We start from the raw sequence: 15,276 nt of genomic DNA, 5'->3' as shown, positions 1-15,276 counted from the left end.
ATCTGTATATTATTATTAAACCACTGGCCTTTTTCCTAGTCAAAACTTTTCATTAAGAACACTTTCCTCCATTCCAAGTAAGTTTGTCACTGCAGTATGTTATTGGCATGTCCCTAATGTGCAGATTTATTGTCCTTGACTGAATCGAGCTCTTAGTTGCAAAGAAAGATGTTTCAAAGAGTTTGAAAACTTGCTTTAAACTTAACCGTTTCTACCTTTTTTCACTTTCTCAGTATGAAGTATGAAAGAGAATAATTAAGTCAGTTTTTGTGCAAAAAATGAGATCCATTTGTAAATGTCTTCTTGTGTTACGAAAGGAGAAGCTCATCTTTTGTTAACAATTTTGAGTTTATAGCTCTAAGTATACTTGAATGCAGATTTGTATCTGTGATTTGTTTGTAATAGCACAGCAATTTCCAAGTACCTTGAACAAAGCACCCCCTGGCAGAGGCTCTTCCCTTTGAGTTAGGCCAGGGCCGCCACTGGGTGATCGGATCTCATCAGCTCCGGCTGAACGGTGCTCTGCTGGAAAGGGAGGCCTCTACCAGCCACTTTGGTGGCTCCAGGCAGTGCAAGAGGTTGGTCTTGTAGAACCTGGCCTCTTTTTTGAGTAGCTACTCTATCCGCACTTCCAGAATGATCGTAATAATGCTTTTGTGCCTGAAAAGGGGGACGTGTAATTTGTAGGTCTGTCTTCTGCTGTCTCATACTGCTTACCTTCATCACCTGTATTTTATTTCAACCTTCTCCCTTACTAGCCAGTTTGAAAGTAGACTGTGATCTTGTATTTTTTTAAAAAAACAACTACTCTATAACATCTTTGGCTTCAATTTTTGAGCTGATTCACACATTATATTGTAAATTAAAGCAACTATTAGAGATATATATATATATATATTAGCTTTTAGCAGCAGAGTACTGAGATGTTTTGTTTGTGTTGGAGGGAAGCATTTGAGTTTTCTTCTCCATCTTTGTGATGTTTGGCAAAGCATGTAACACCTAAATGAGTATAGTGCAAACTCATTAATTGGAAAAGGGCATCTTATAAATAGTAAAGGACATACTAACAAAGTAAAGAGCATCTACTAGGGGAGGTCTGCTTTGTTAGAAATAAAAATTGCGCCAACTAGCCAAGAAAGAATACTGCCGGGAGAGCCGAGGGGGGCTGTGGCCCTAACGCGTGTGCCGCCTCCATGCGGGGAGAAAACGGTCTGCGCCGCGGCCGCTGCGCTGACGCCGGCGGCGGCCGTTGCCCCGCGGCACGCGCCAAGGAGGGCGGGAGGGGCTCGCGCCGCCGCGCTGTGGCCCCGCCGCTGTGAGGTCATAACGCAGAGGAGCACCCGGCGGCCCCGCCCCGCCCCTTCCTCCGCCCCGCCCCTCCCCTCCCCTCCGCCGTGCTGTTACGGCCGCTGCCGCCCGCGCCCCCCCCCCCCCCTCCCCCCCTCCGCGCGGGCCGGGCCGGGGCGGGGAAGGCGCTGCGGGGACGGGAGCGCCTCCGCCCTGCCGTCGCTCCCGGTGGCGGCGGGTCGGGACGCGCGGCTCGCTCGCTCTCTCGCTTGCCGGCTCTCGCCCCCCTCCCCAGCCTCTGCGCCGCGGTTACTCGGGGAAGGGGGGGGCCTCTGAGGGAGGCTCTCGCTGAATGAGCCGCGGCGGCTGAGGGCAGGGCAGGGCGGGCCGGCAGCGGCGTCGCGGCCGGGGGAGCTGACAGGGGATCCCCGGGAAACGGGGCGGGGCGGCGGCGAGGGGAGGCGGCGAGTCCTCCCGCGTCGGCCTCGCCGCGGCGCCCCACTGCTGCCCCCGCACCTTCGCCTCAGGGCCGCCCCCCCCCCCCCCCCCCCCGCGGGGGGCACCGCGGCATGTCCGCGGCGCAGGTGTCGGCGGCGCCCGCCGAGCAGCAAGCCTGGGGCGCGGAGAGCGGCGGCGGCCCGGCCCCGGCCCGGCCGCGGGAGCCCGGCTCGCCCCACGGCAAGGAGGCCGCGGAGGAGAGGCGGCGGTGGCTGGTGGTGGAAGCTCCGCCGCCGAAGGAAAACCCTTGGACGCGGCGCAGACCCGCTCGGGACGACCCGTCGCCGCCCGCGGCCGACGGCCAGCTCATCCCGCAGGACCCAGGTGCGCGGAGGGTCGGGGCGGGGGGGGGGGAAACTGCTCGGTTTTGATTTATTTTAAAACAAAGCGCGTGTCCGTGACAAAGCGTGTCCGCCCCCCCCCCACCCCCACGCACACGCTTTTCCCTTCGGGTGCGGCGGCGGCCGGTTGCCCGGGCGAGGAGGGCCCGGCGGCGCGTCCGCCGCGGTATTTGTGTCGAGGAGCCGACCCGGGAGCACGCTGGCTTTTTACATACATGGGCAGAGGAGGAAAGTGAGCGTGGGGGGGTGGGGTCTGGCCGTGTCCTTTACTCGGGGCCGCCGGGGAGGAGCAGGAGGGCGGCGGCGGCTGGGGGGGGGGGGAGGGGGGGACGGTTAACGGGCGGTTGCGACGGGTGGGATCTGTTCCTGCCGCGCGGCCGCGCGCGGGGGGCTCCGCGCCGCTCGGCGGCGGGCGGCCGCGCCGTGGGGCACGGCCGCCTCCATCCCCTCTCCCTACCCACGCCACCCACCTCCCGCAGCCGCGCTGTGGGGCGCGGCGGTTGCATAAGCAGCGGTGCGGCGGCCGCGGCGTTGTTTTGGTGGGGAAGGAGTTAGTGTCAGAGTTGATCAGCGTAAGCGAGCTAATGTGCTGAGGGCGGCGTATTCGCCGCTCCGGGCCCGGCAGTTGCAATTGGTTACTTAGCCCTGGTGGGGCGCAGATTAGGAGCGCGGCCCACTGCTTGGCTCCCAGTTGCGGTTCTGCCAAAATAAGACTGTTAAGCTACTTGTTTTCCTTTACTTTTATTCAGAAATACCGCTAATCCCCTTTGCTTTGCTATGTTTTTTTTCCCCTAGCAATATGCTAAAGCCCTCTGTAAAATCTGCTGCTTGACTTTGCTTTCCAAACGATTTAGATGTTGGAGGGTTTCAGTGTTTATGAAATGTTGGTTGCTTGCTCTGAGGATTTAAACCATTTGTGTGGAAAGAAATACTGTGAGGCTAGCCATGGCATAATTTGCTGGCCCCTTAATCACTGCATGTATGATAAAGCTGCTTCAAGGACCTGGTACTGACTGAACAGATTGCTTTGCAAAACTGGTTGTTGAAGACTTGACTTGAAGTTACCAAGGCATGTACTTAAGCTAGTAAAGAGTTCCTAGAAGCTAGTGAATTTTCAGCATATTGTTCTTGGCTAGAAGCAAACCACTGACCTCAAAACACATAGTTCAGCTTGCATTTTCTGAGAATTTCAATTTCAGCACTTGTTTCCTGAAAACATCTGACAATCTTGTTCTGATCTGACAGTTACTTTTATCCTTGAATTAAATGTGTACTTCCTTATGAAGCAAATTATGTATAGTTTCAAGCATACAAATTTTGCAAGCAGAGAAAGCAGAATACTGAAGAACAGAACACCTTAGCTAAAGATCCAACTTTTTTTGTGACAAGCTATATATAGCTGTCTATCTGTTTTGTTTGTGTGTACTCACACACTCATATTTATCCATTTGTATGCAGCTTCTACAACCTGGCTTGTAGTTTTGTCCATACATGAAGGAAAACTTTTCACTCATTTGGGTTGCTCTTAAGACACTTTAAGACAAAAGGCAAAAATAGTTGTTGAAGGAAGGAGAAGAGAGAAAGAAGACAGTGAGTTCATACACTGCATGTGTTATATGCTTAATTTGATGGTTTCAGATAGCTTTAAATTGTTTTTCACATTTATAAAGGTTTCTCAAGTTAACATTAATTGAATAGTTGCACTGGAACATCTTTTTTAGCAGCAAGTGTATCTTATAGCAAATACTGGAGACTTTTTTGCTAGTAAAGATATTGGTAAAGACATCGGTGAAGAACACATCGAAGTGTATGTTTTGCTTTGTCCACCACTGAAAGCACCAGGAATGAGCCACAACTCTTGTCCTTGTAAAATAAAAAGCAAGTACTCTTTTCTGGCTATTTGAAGGAAGGAATTCCCATGTGCAACAAGGAATTCCATCTGCAACACAAAATGTATTTTCAAGTAACTAATTACATGTTGGCAAAGTGAAGTCAGTCATACTGGGACCTTACAGCGGCAGTAGTATGCAAATGAGTCATTTGAAATAGTAAGTGTATGAGCAGTAATAGTGCTGGAGTGAAATGTAAAACTGTCCATAAAGGAGAAAGTAAAATGTAAAAGAATCTCACATCAAAGTAGTGACTTAATCCTGTTCTACTTGTTGATCTTGGTTTAACTTGTTGAAACTTTCCTGATACCTGCGTGTATGATTTGTTCAGTGATAGTTACATGCTTGAGAAGTTGCTTCCACTCGGTCATCTTTTGACTCTTACTTAAATGTGACTTTCATCTACGTTGGAGGCAAAACTGACTCTAATCTTTGAAAGAAACTGTTAAAGTCACCTGGCACTAGAAGGAAGAAAAGGTAGTGTAAAAAGCTTAGCTTTCTATCTTGGAGAAAGAAATTTTGTTTATGACAAAGCATTGTTAGTATTCTTTTTTTGTTGTTGTTGTATATGTTGGTAGGCATCAATAAGGTGACAGTAAACCAAGCATGTAAAGGAAACATACCTGGATGTTTCATGGTGTATTTGTTAACATAGCTTTATATTTGTTAACAGAGTTTAATATTTTGGAGTAAGCTTTTTATTAAAATTCTTTCTTTTAAGTAGAATAATCTGACTTCAGAATTACACAGCTACTTTTATATCCTAATCTGTAGTTATTTCTTCAAGAAAAACTTGTAGCAGTATGGAATTGCAAGTGAAATTAATGGGTTTCTGTCTAATCACAGTGATCTTGAACACAAGAAGTTGGCTTTAGCATAGGCTCTTTAGAGATTAAAGGTAGTTCTTCTGTGTTTCTCCTCCCACCTTTCCCAGTATGTCTAACAGAATAGAATATTACAGTAATTTTTTCATTTTTTCAAGTTGAAATTGTACGATTCAGAGAGGAATGATTGCCAAGAAGTTGTTCTATATAATCTTCTATCTAATCACTTTTTTCAAGGTAACAAGGTGAACTTTTCTTTTTAATTCAGCCAACAAGATATGTACATACAGAAGCTGTGTAAAAATCAGTGTTATTCCTCTGTTCTTTTCTTTGAGTGTGTTTTTTTCCTTAGCTAACTGTCAGTGCTGGACTCTCAGTCAAGGTTAGTTATCCTTCTCCCATATAAATAAATTGCCCAGTATGAAATTATTAAAATAATTTTATTACAAAAGTTCTCCTGCCTCTTTGATGAAATTGAAGGTGCTGCCATTTTCATTAACTTATGAAAGGGAATCTAGATGATATGTTTTCTAGTCTTTATGTGATTTTTTTTTTTAACTGAGGTTGGTCTCTAATGATTCACTAGTTTAGTTTATTATCTAAAAATAGTTTATGAAACATGAAAGTATTCAGCGAAGTAAAATGTTCATACATCTCAAGTGGTTAAAATGAATTTGCTTTTTAGCATGCTTGAATGATGTAGTTAAAGTTACTGCACATTGAGTCTTTTGTATTATGTTCAGTTTGTCTTACTTAATTGAATTTAATGCAGATATTGTCATATGAGTTCTCATGAAATCACTGAATATTTAAATATCATCTTTATTAAAAAAAAAAATCAAAAGGAAAAACATTTCACAATTACCTCAACCCTCAATGCTTTAAAAACGTACGCTTTGTGAATTGACTTACAGTACATACGATTTTGCGTAGTACTTTCCTGTGATATCTAAGTTGAAGATCTGCTATGAGGGATAAATTCGTCCTTGCTGTCTGGAGTCTAAGATGCATTGCTGGCTCGCTGTGTTCTAGCATGTGGTCCCATTTAACCATGAAAGCTTTTGTAGAAATTGTTTCGTTCTAACATTGAACAACTGACTGTTTATGAATGGAAATATGTGGAAGGATGCAGGTGAAATAACTAAGTACCTTGTTTGAGTTACTCAACTGTTGCAAAAAGTTTGGTCAGTGTAATGCAGTTTTACTATAAACTACTGAAACTGTTGCAGGAAATAATGTCAAGAGAGATTACTGTGTTATTTATTTCCCAGAATGGGTTGTAAAATTGATCCGCATTTAAATTATCATGTATTCCAAAGGATTACTTTCTCACATTTGCGAGAATTTTATATTTGTCTGTTAAAACATTAGATTTACACATAGCTCATGTTGTTTAAATATGGATTATGTTATGAAATTTCAGATTAAGAAATGGAAGGAAAATGTTCTACAGCTATAACAAACATTTTCCACTGAAAATTTGAAGATCTATTTTGCCAATAGCCTGGGTTTTTTTGAACAGCAGCCTTGATTTTGTGCCTCAAACCCTTCCTCATGGAGCGCTTCTAATGTTCTGGCATGTTACTTCTGTACTGAAGTAAATAAATGTGCAGTCTAAGTAACAAATAAAACTTGAATGTTGTCTAGAAATCGTTACAGCATAGAACATGTGTATGAAAATGAGAATATGTTCTCTTTTATTAATAGACATTGTTTCCAAAAGAAATATGAAATACTGATTTGCTGACTTGATGTTTCATAACTTCAAATAATGTTTTCTGAACTGAAATACTAAATAGTATACTCTGTAGTGCTATTACTGAAAGTGTAATTTGGCTGTTACTTGATGATTCATGATGCACCTTTTTATATATACTTTCATTCTCTGTTGTACAGCATCCGGTCCTGTGATTCCTTTTCAGTTGTTGTTGTCCCTGAGGACTGTTGCACTTTGGTTGTTCCGTTATTCACCTTGCACTTTTAAGAACTTTTGTCTCATCCGGCTTGAAATACTGCAGTTGACTTCCATATCTTTCTGCAGAAAATGTCTTCTGCTGGGTGGTAGTGTATTAAGAGACTTGGAAGAACCTTAGTAATATGGCTTCTGTTTTCATGTGGGCAACATCTTCACTGTAGTTCAGCGATGAAAGATGATCATTGGCATTTAAACTTGCTTGCTTTCTGTTTTTATATCCTCTCAAAACTCAGTCAAACCCCAGCAAGTAAAATAATTGAAGATTAACTTAAATTCTTACATCAGGCTATTTTGCCTCTAGTAAATGGGTTACCTAGTAGCATACGACTTGATAAATTGGGTCAAATCATTTTACTGTTGGTTATATTTGGAACCAACAATAAATGGAACAGTTTATTTTCAAGGACTTGTTGGATTCTACTGTAGCAATAAATGAAAGATACCATTTCCAGGTGTTCTGCACTGGTATGCCAAAACTGAATACTGGAGTACCACTAAGTGGTATCTAAATGCACTCTAAAGTAAGTTTTGTGTAAACATTGACTGTAGTCTTGTTTATAACAATGTAACAGACTTACCTGGGTAAAACCTTTAAGTTTTCTGATGTCCTGTTCTTTTACTCTCCCACCCTTTTTCTTTTTTGCCTTTATCTTCCCTTTTGTGCTTGACACTAAAATCTGACGCCCACATGATAAGCCCCAGAAAGCCACTCAGGAAAGATCAGTTAAATTTGGTTTTGAGTGCACTCTTCTGGAAGACCAAAAACTTTGTGGAGTGGTTTCAGTTGGGGAAGAACGGAGTGTAATGAGATCACTGGCTTTTTAATTGAGAGAAGATATCATCAGCTAGACAATGTGCTGCCTATTATTAATTTTCCTTTAATTCAATGTGCAAATGCATCTTTTAAGCCTAAATTAGTATATGTGAGATTTCTAAACAGGTAGGAGAGATTCTTTAAAACAAGTTAGGTTTCATTCCAGTTGATTCAGATAACATGTACTGCTCTCTTGAATAATATCCTATGACTAAGATGGTCTCTCTCTCTCTCTTTTTTTTTTTTTTTTTTTTTTTTTTTTCTCTTTCCCCGTTTAATCCCTTGCTATGCCCTGGTGACATACAGAATGGACATTCTGGTAAAGCAGTCCTTCAGTAGCCATTTAAGTAAGAGTGCTGTGAACTGGAAAAGGGGCTCTCAGTAACATATAAATAGAGGTGTCTGTTTACAGAATATTGGAGAACAAGTAGTATTGGTAGTTTATCCTAACAGATAATTGACAGTTTTGTTGTTGCAAAAAGTTACAAACTTGTGTGATACCCTGTGTCTGCAGCTGTTTCTGTCTGCCTTTATTAAGGCTTACAGTTCTTTATTGAATGACATAAAAAATAGCATTGCAGAGTCAGTATGTGTTCAAATAAGCAGACTGAAAGCTCTCAGTCTAAAGTTAATGGAGACTGAATAATAAGGAAGAAGAGGTTTTGTTCTGAATGAAAAGCACATCAGTAGGAATCCATTGGGGGTTAGGTTTAGCTCAGTTGGTTAGAGCATAGTGTTAATAATGCCAAGGTAACAGGTTCAATCCCCATGTGGGACACTCGTTTGAGGGTTGGACTAGATGATCTCCAGAGGTCCCTTCCAACCTTATCAATTCTATGATTCGGAGAAAAAAAGTGATGCTGACAGATGATGTGGCAAAGGCTTCAGGTAGATCAGGGTGCTTTGCTAAACTGAATTCACCTATCTTATATGTAAATTACATCTAGCTGTATTAATATAATTTGCAGTGAAATGTGGACTGTACCTTGGTTCATGCTTATAGCATGCACAGGTTATTTCAGGAAGCGGACTGAGGCGTTTTTGGAGTTGCTGTAGGGCATGAGGGTGGGGGCTCGTAGTGTGAAGCTGTGATATGGAATATCGGCGAAGTCACTGGATGCAGAAGAGTTAAGGGTAAGGAGATGGTGTTATCCCTGTGTGAAATAATAGTTTGCTAGTGATTTTAGTCATGTCCAGTGTTTTAAACTTGTCTTTCAATAAGATATGGAATGGGAGTTTTTTCAGGAAGAACTGCGACCATTTCTCTGTGTGAAAATGTCTTAAGAGAACACAACTAAGATGACTGCTCTAGCTTACTGGGGGAATTAAAAGGTGAATTAATCTGTCCAAATTGTAAATCAAAGCCTCCAAGAAGACTTGCCTGATATTAGATAGTTTTCTGTTTTGTTTGATTGCTTTTGGAGGGGAATTCCTATTACGCAAAATTCCTAAAACACAGTTAAATGGGTAGGGAAAAATTATACAGAATAAGAAAATTAGATTCAGCTTCACGTATAGAAGGGTGATTGCCCATGTGCTAAAAAGACATAGTAACTTGAAACAGACTCTTTTCCTAAAGATAAGAGTAGTTGACCCTAAATAATTAGACCAAATAATATTGCTAAATATAAGAGAAGTATTTCTTTCCAAGTTTTTTATTAATTCCTTGCAGATATTACTAGTTGAAATATAATGGCCTCTGTTACTCATGAGGTCAGCTTGGATCATTGTAAGAAGTCTGGGTCTTGGCTCAGAAAGGTTCTGAGAATGCAACTTCATTTCAATTGCTCGTGATGGTGACAAGTAATTTTTTGTTTTTTGCTGAATCTGAGCATTAAAATGTATTATCCGTATTATAATTTTTATAGTTCTTTTATTTTTCACCTTTCCTTTTAATTTTGCTTCACTATTTTGACTTGATGATAGGGGATACAGCTAAATTCCTTTTGCATTTGAGTGATTGCTTATAAATGGAAATTACTGGGAATTCTGAATATGTAATTGCCTCTATAGAGTTTTCGTGCTTGCTTAGTGATAAGTTTCATAAATGAATGTCATATTCTAAATACAGCTTTTTATAGGGTAACTGCTTCGTACATGTTTCAAGTCCTCATTTTCTTTGTTAATTATTAGGTTAAACTATCAGCATTTTGAGATAGACTTGACCTTACAGATACGCAAATGCTTAAATGCAGTGTTATAAAATATTCTGTGTGTCTAATTTTGAAGATACTTGTATGCATTTTGAATGTGAAGTTTTCAGTGTTAGCATTATTAAGTTATTGTATGGAAATATTTTTACAATAATTGACTTTCATTAATGTTCAATGGCTTCAACACCAAGGCCACAAAACTACTGTGGTATTATATGATAGATAAACAGAATTGTTTAAGTATACTTTCCTTATGTTTTTTAAAGTGCAATCCTATTCTTTTTGTGAAAATACTTTTCTTCCTTTTCAGAATTGCAGAATTCCACTAAAGTTATAAAAGCGGGGAAACCTAAGACCAGGAAATGCAGCAAGGTGTGTATTTGCCAGAAAAGGACATTTAGCTATGAATTACCAGACTGCTGTGTTAGAGATCCTAGGTAATCTAACCTGTTAATCTGAATGAGCATTTAACTGTGCCGATAATATGGTAGGAAAATGAAATAATTTCGAAGAAGTATTTCTAGTTGTAAATGTTGACTGTGGTAAACAGATGATGTTATTAAAGTCAAAAGTTAGCAAGTTATTTTGAAGTTAAAATGAGAAGTGTTATGTTCTGCCTTGATGATGGTGGATTTTGAAGACAGAGGAGAAATAAAAGAGGGAAGTTTAAATTTAGAAGGAAACCTAAAGTGGTATATGTGCAGGGAGGTAAGGAAAGGCTTTTTTTTTTTTTTTTTTTTTTTTTTTTTTTTTTTTTTTAAGAAGAAAAAGAAAAAGCATATACATTGTATAAAAATGTGTCAGGAACATTAGTGCTTGTGAACACAGGTGATACTAGGTTGGTTTTAGAACTCTTTATAAATTACTCTACTGATGTGCATGGCTGATGTTCTGTTATGAAGTTATTCTTGTGATGACAGGAGACATTGAATCCTTATACTGGAAAATTAATTTTGTAAAACTTTGTACAGGCAGCCCTTTTCAGATCTACCCCTTGTTAAGTCTAATCACTGCTCAAAACTCTCTCAAAAGCTAAAAGACTTCTAAGGGGGTTGTTACCTTTAAATTGTATAGAAAGTAATGTGCAAGAGAACGTTCGATCCGAGAATTGTTCTATGTGTTCTTAAATCATAAGTATCTGAATGTAGAATGTTTTGTTTGCTCTCCATCTTTTTATGATTATACTTACTTGAATAAGTTCTTCCTGAAGGCATTCTTTAGACAGTTGAATTTATTACAAGCTAGGTAAGACTGTCTTCAGAACTTAAGTTATTATTGTGTTGGACCTTGCTTTGGATGCAAATACAATGAATAGTTGTTTCTGTAGTTAATAATTTTCTGTTTAAAAATGATGCTATATTTGACTTCTGTCATATTTGTCAATTTTTAAAAATTGCTGCTTCTGGCAGTTCTGTCCAGAAGCATAGTCTTGCCATGAGTCATCACAGACATCATTCATGCATTAAAAATAATTAAATTTAGTAACTGTTACAAACTGTTTTTTGTCTTTGCAGGCTGGTGATTTCAATGATATCACAAACTGGCCAACACCAAGTGAAATAGCAAACAATGAAGTAAGTGAACTTTATCTTATGTTTTTGCAGTCACATTGATTTTTTTTTTTTTTTTGCTTAATCTGCTTCCCCAAAGAGTGTGCTTTGGGTATTCTAGGATTTTGCAGAAATGCTGCTGATAATCCAAAATACAGGTCTATGATTAACTCAGTACTGATCTGAGAATTTCTGACTCTTTCCTCCCTACCCTCCCCAAATACACGCACAGTGTTTACCGTAAGAGGTGTGTAGATAAAAATGTGGAATCTTTATTCCACTACTTTAAAACCTGTATTTCCTTTTCCACTTTTGGGGAAGTTTATGCATAGGCTAGAGGGGCTATAACCTTTGGGATTGCAAACCTGCTGCACTCCATTGTGGCTTGGAATGCTTAGTGCAAAGTTGTGTCAGGAGTTCTCCTTACTCCATGTCCATTCCTCTTGCCTGGATCTTTAGCTAGTATCTATTCCTTCAAATTCCCTTCTTTTGCCTTATCACAAGTAATCAGTCCTCAATATATCTTACACTTCTTTTATGCTATTTCAGTTAAAGCAACATCAAAACAAACTAAAACCACAGATTACTGCAAACTATATGATGTCATTTCAGTCTTTATTTCCGTTCCAACAGCATGCCTGTTACGTTTTGATCATTTTCTTGGTGAGGGAAGCCAGATTAGGTTTCAACAGTATGTATTTTATAATTGAAAGCTTCCATGAGAAAACTGAAAAAGAGCAGATGTGTATTAAGGCAGCTCATGTGATTGTATGGAATCAATTTCCAAAACCTTCCTCCCTTCATCATAGTAAGTCTTAACTTTAGTGTTTATATTAGCAACAAAACGTCTCCAGGTGTCTAACTAGGCCTTCGGTATTGCAGCTCAAAATTCTAGATGTTTGTAGATTTGGCACAACAGTGTGGTAGATAACATTCTATTAGATAGTATTTGCTAATTGTAGTACGTTGTTCTACTGGCTATCAAAAATATCCTGAGATTGCTAGAAGGCTCTTTAAAACTTGAGTAGTTTATATACTAGTAAATCAATGCTCATTCAGTTCCTCAGGTACCATTTGGAGTGTGTTCAGTTTATAGTCCATCAGCAGCTTGGATTTATGTAAGATCCTTAAACTGACTTTTTTTTTTTTCAGTATTTATGTGCTTCTCTATCATCAGTATTCCTGTCAGTTGTAGGGATGCTGAGGATTGAAAAGACTTCTGCTCCTTCACAAGGAGATGGTGGTGATATATCGATATATCTAACAATACCATGAGGGATGCGTATTGGTAGACTTGCAACCTAAAGCTGTAAGCTTATTGCGTGGCATTAGAGTTGTCTTAACTCTCTGCTATGCAACAAACTCCTAATTAGAGCCATTTGTAACATAAGTAATTTCATCTGTGCTTTTTGTACCTCAGATGTGAAATTCACAGCTTCTTCATTTTGTACAGTCTAATAACACAAAAATGCTGTTTCTGAAGACTGTACGATCAGTTCCACTGTACAATACTTTTTTTCCTCTGTAACTTCCACAGACGTCTGTTGTAATAGGTGAGAAGTAGGCTTCTGTCCGCTACTGTGCGGAGAAACTGCACAATACTGTAACAGTATCCAAAAGTAATTATGTTCTCTGCTCTATTTTGTCCCTCAGGAAGGGAAAAGGCTTGCTGAGCTTAGATCTAAGAGATTGAATAGCATTGAGAGGATATAAAACTTAATCCTTTAATAATATTTTAAAATGCTAACATTGGCTTATGACTAAGTCTAATATGCTCATTCTAGCACCTCTTTTTTGGTTCTTTAGCAATATTTAGCTTGGTGACTTACAAAATATACACTCCTGTCTTTCACATACTTTGTCATGTTGCAAGTATTCAACATGTACTTTGCTTTTATGTCAAATTTAGATATGCAGAATAGTACTTTTTAGAAAGGTCTGTACAGTACTAATTAGAATGTCTGAAATATGTATGTAGTGTTCCGTAAGAACATACATATGTGGTGGTCTCTGTCTGAAAAAGGCTGCCCTAACAATATTACTACTTTTTTTTAAGATTGTATTGCATAGGTGTTAATTAACCCTTTGATTTATGTATATGAAAATTGCAATATACAAATTCATGTAGGGCCTGTTACACCAAATCATATGTAGTTTATGTTTGATCTCAATCAAATTGTCTAGGGAAGGTTTTGCATTCCGATTAATTATCGCTTAGTTGCAGTATCTGCTGTATATATTCCAGCAGGGTCAAAGCAGTCTCCACAACATAGGAATCTGGCAAAAATGTCTGCAAAGTTTAATTTTGCAGGTAGATACTATATCCAATTCAAATAAAGTTTTCCACTCTTTATCTAAAATGCTGTTCATTTTGCCTTCTTTGAAACTTGTTATCCTACTAAATTTCCAAGAAGGGTTAATTCAGGATGCTGGCACTATTCAAAGGCAACCAGTAAATTCTGTATAATGATAGAAAAAACTATAGACTTACACCTCTGCGTCCTCTGATCTTTAGTTCATATTCTGATCTAATGGAACAGAATTGACAGAGTTAAGGCCCATAGTTCCTTAAAATTTACGTGAACGTTTGACTTGTGGTGAGATTGTACAGCATCGTGTGAGTTTGATTCATCATTCAGTGTTCTCTAAGCACAACTTTTTAAAGATAGTAAATCTGAATAGTAGTTACTAGTAAGTAATTTTTTTCTTTCCTATTAAAAAAACCCAAACTTCTATTTTGAAACGTATTTATTGTGCATCCTGCAGTTCTACATCTTCAATTAAAAAGAGACTTTTTTTTTACCTGAAGAATTCTTTTCATCGTCTTGCAGAACAAGTAGGAAAGCGAAGTATTTAAAATGAGACTTTGTAAAGCAACACAGTTCTGAAAACTCAACCTCTTGAAGAGGTTGAGAAGAGATAATAATAAAGGCAAGGGTTTTTGATAGGTAAAGGAACTTTGTAACTTTTGCTATTGTCAGCAATACAATCAGAAATAATTATCAGCATCTTTTGCAGAGTAAGACCATAAACCACAATAAGAAGCCAATAAACAGAAAAGAAAAGGAGGAGAAATCTGATAAAAAAAGCAATAATGAGATCAAAGACAACCTGGAGGCAAAGCCAGATGGTCCAGGAGACAGTATTAGTGAAGATGAAGCTCAAACTAATAACCAAAGGAAAAAAGGTCAGTCTGGGTGCCGTGTAGAATGCCATACTATAGCACTGATACAGTTATGTTAATTCCAATTGAATTACTTGATGAAGCTTTTTACGGTTTTCATTTTCTACATGATAACCAGATATTTTGTTTTGTATTAGGAAGCTTAAAACTGACTTCTTTTCTCAGGTTTTGGAGTGTTTTTAGTCAAACAGGAAGTTCTGGGAAAAAAGCAGCTCACGTTCTACTGATGTGATGTGGAGCTCTGACAGACAAACTCTGGAAAATTTTAGCATAGTAGCACAAACCATTACTGCCTCCTGCTTCTTTATTCTACTAAATAAATTGCGCTCTGTTCATTCTTTTTTTTTTTAGTATATTTTTGTTACTATGTCATTATTTGAGCTTTAATATTTTACTGCTCACTTGCACATTAGAGAAATCTCTTGAAAACTAAGCTAAGTTCTTCATTTCATCCTTATCCAATCTGTCATATTAAATATAAGAATCAACTTTGTATCTTAGTCAGTGAACTTCAGGAGGCTGGATAGTTTAAGATACAGCTGCCATCAGCTGTTTGTTTTGTGTTTCCCTACCCATATTTCTTCAGGTACTAAAGATCTTTGTTGTTTAGATTTGTTAGTCTTGCGATGTAGTGGTTGTGTATTTTTTTGTTTGCTTGTTTATTTTTAAGAAAAGAACTTGTATTGCTTAATCAATGTAGTGCTTAGTTTTTTTCAATCTAAGTTGAAATATACGAGTAAAAGAGTTCAGGATATAAACTG

At 39.2% G+C, this 15,276-nt stretch overlaps 1 protein-coding gene across 2 annotated transcripts in view; it reads left to right on the top strand.

The window, feature by feature from the left end:
• The first annotated feature begins 1,832 nt into the window (after positions 1–1,832).
• Positions 1,833–15,276, top strand: part of LARP1B (La ribonucleoprotein 1B) — a 37,005-nt gene continuing 23,561 nt past the window's right edge. For both annotated transcript variants that reach the window (XR_009958186.1, XM_062573978.1), the window contains exons 1-4: positions 1,833–2,109; positions 10,092–10,153; positions 11,296–11,355; positions 14,350–14,518. Coding sequence is in view for 1 of the 2 variants with exons in the window: in XM_062573978.1 (XP_062429962.1) it covers positions 1,857–2,109; positions 10,092–10,153; positions 11,296–11,355; positions 14,350–14,518 (544 nt within the window). In the remaining variant the exon portion in view is untranslated. The remainder of the gene's footprint in view (positions 2,110–10,091; positions 10,154–11,295; positions 11,356–14,349; positions 14,519–15,276) is intronic.

The sequence above is a fragment of the Rhea pennata genome, chromosome 4 (assembly GCF_028389875.1).
Source record: "Rhea pennata isolate bPtePen1 chromosome 4, bPtePen1.pri, whole genome shotgun sequence".
Lineage (NCBI taxonomy): Eukaryota > Metazoa > Chordata > Aves > Rheiformes > Rheidae > Rhea > Rhea pennata.
The sequence above is the reverse complement of the archived record's forward strand: the minus strand, read 5'-3'. Positions and strand labels throughout refer to the sequence as shown.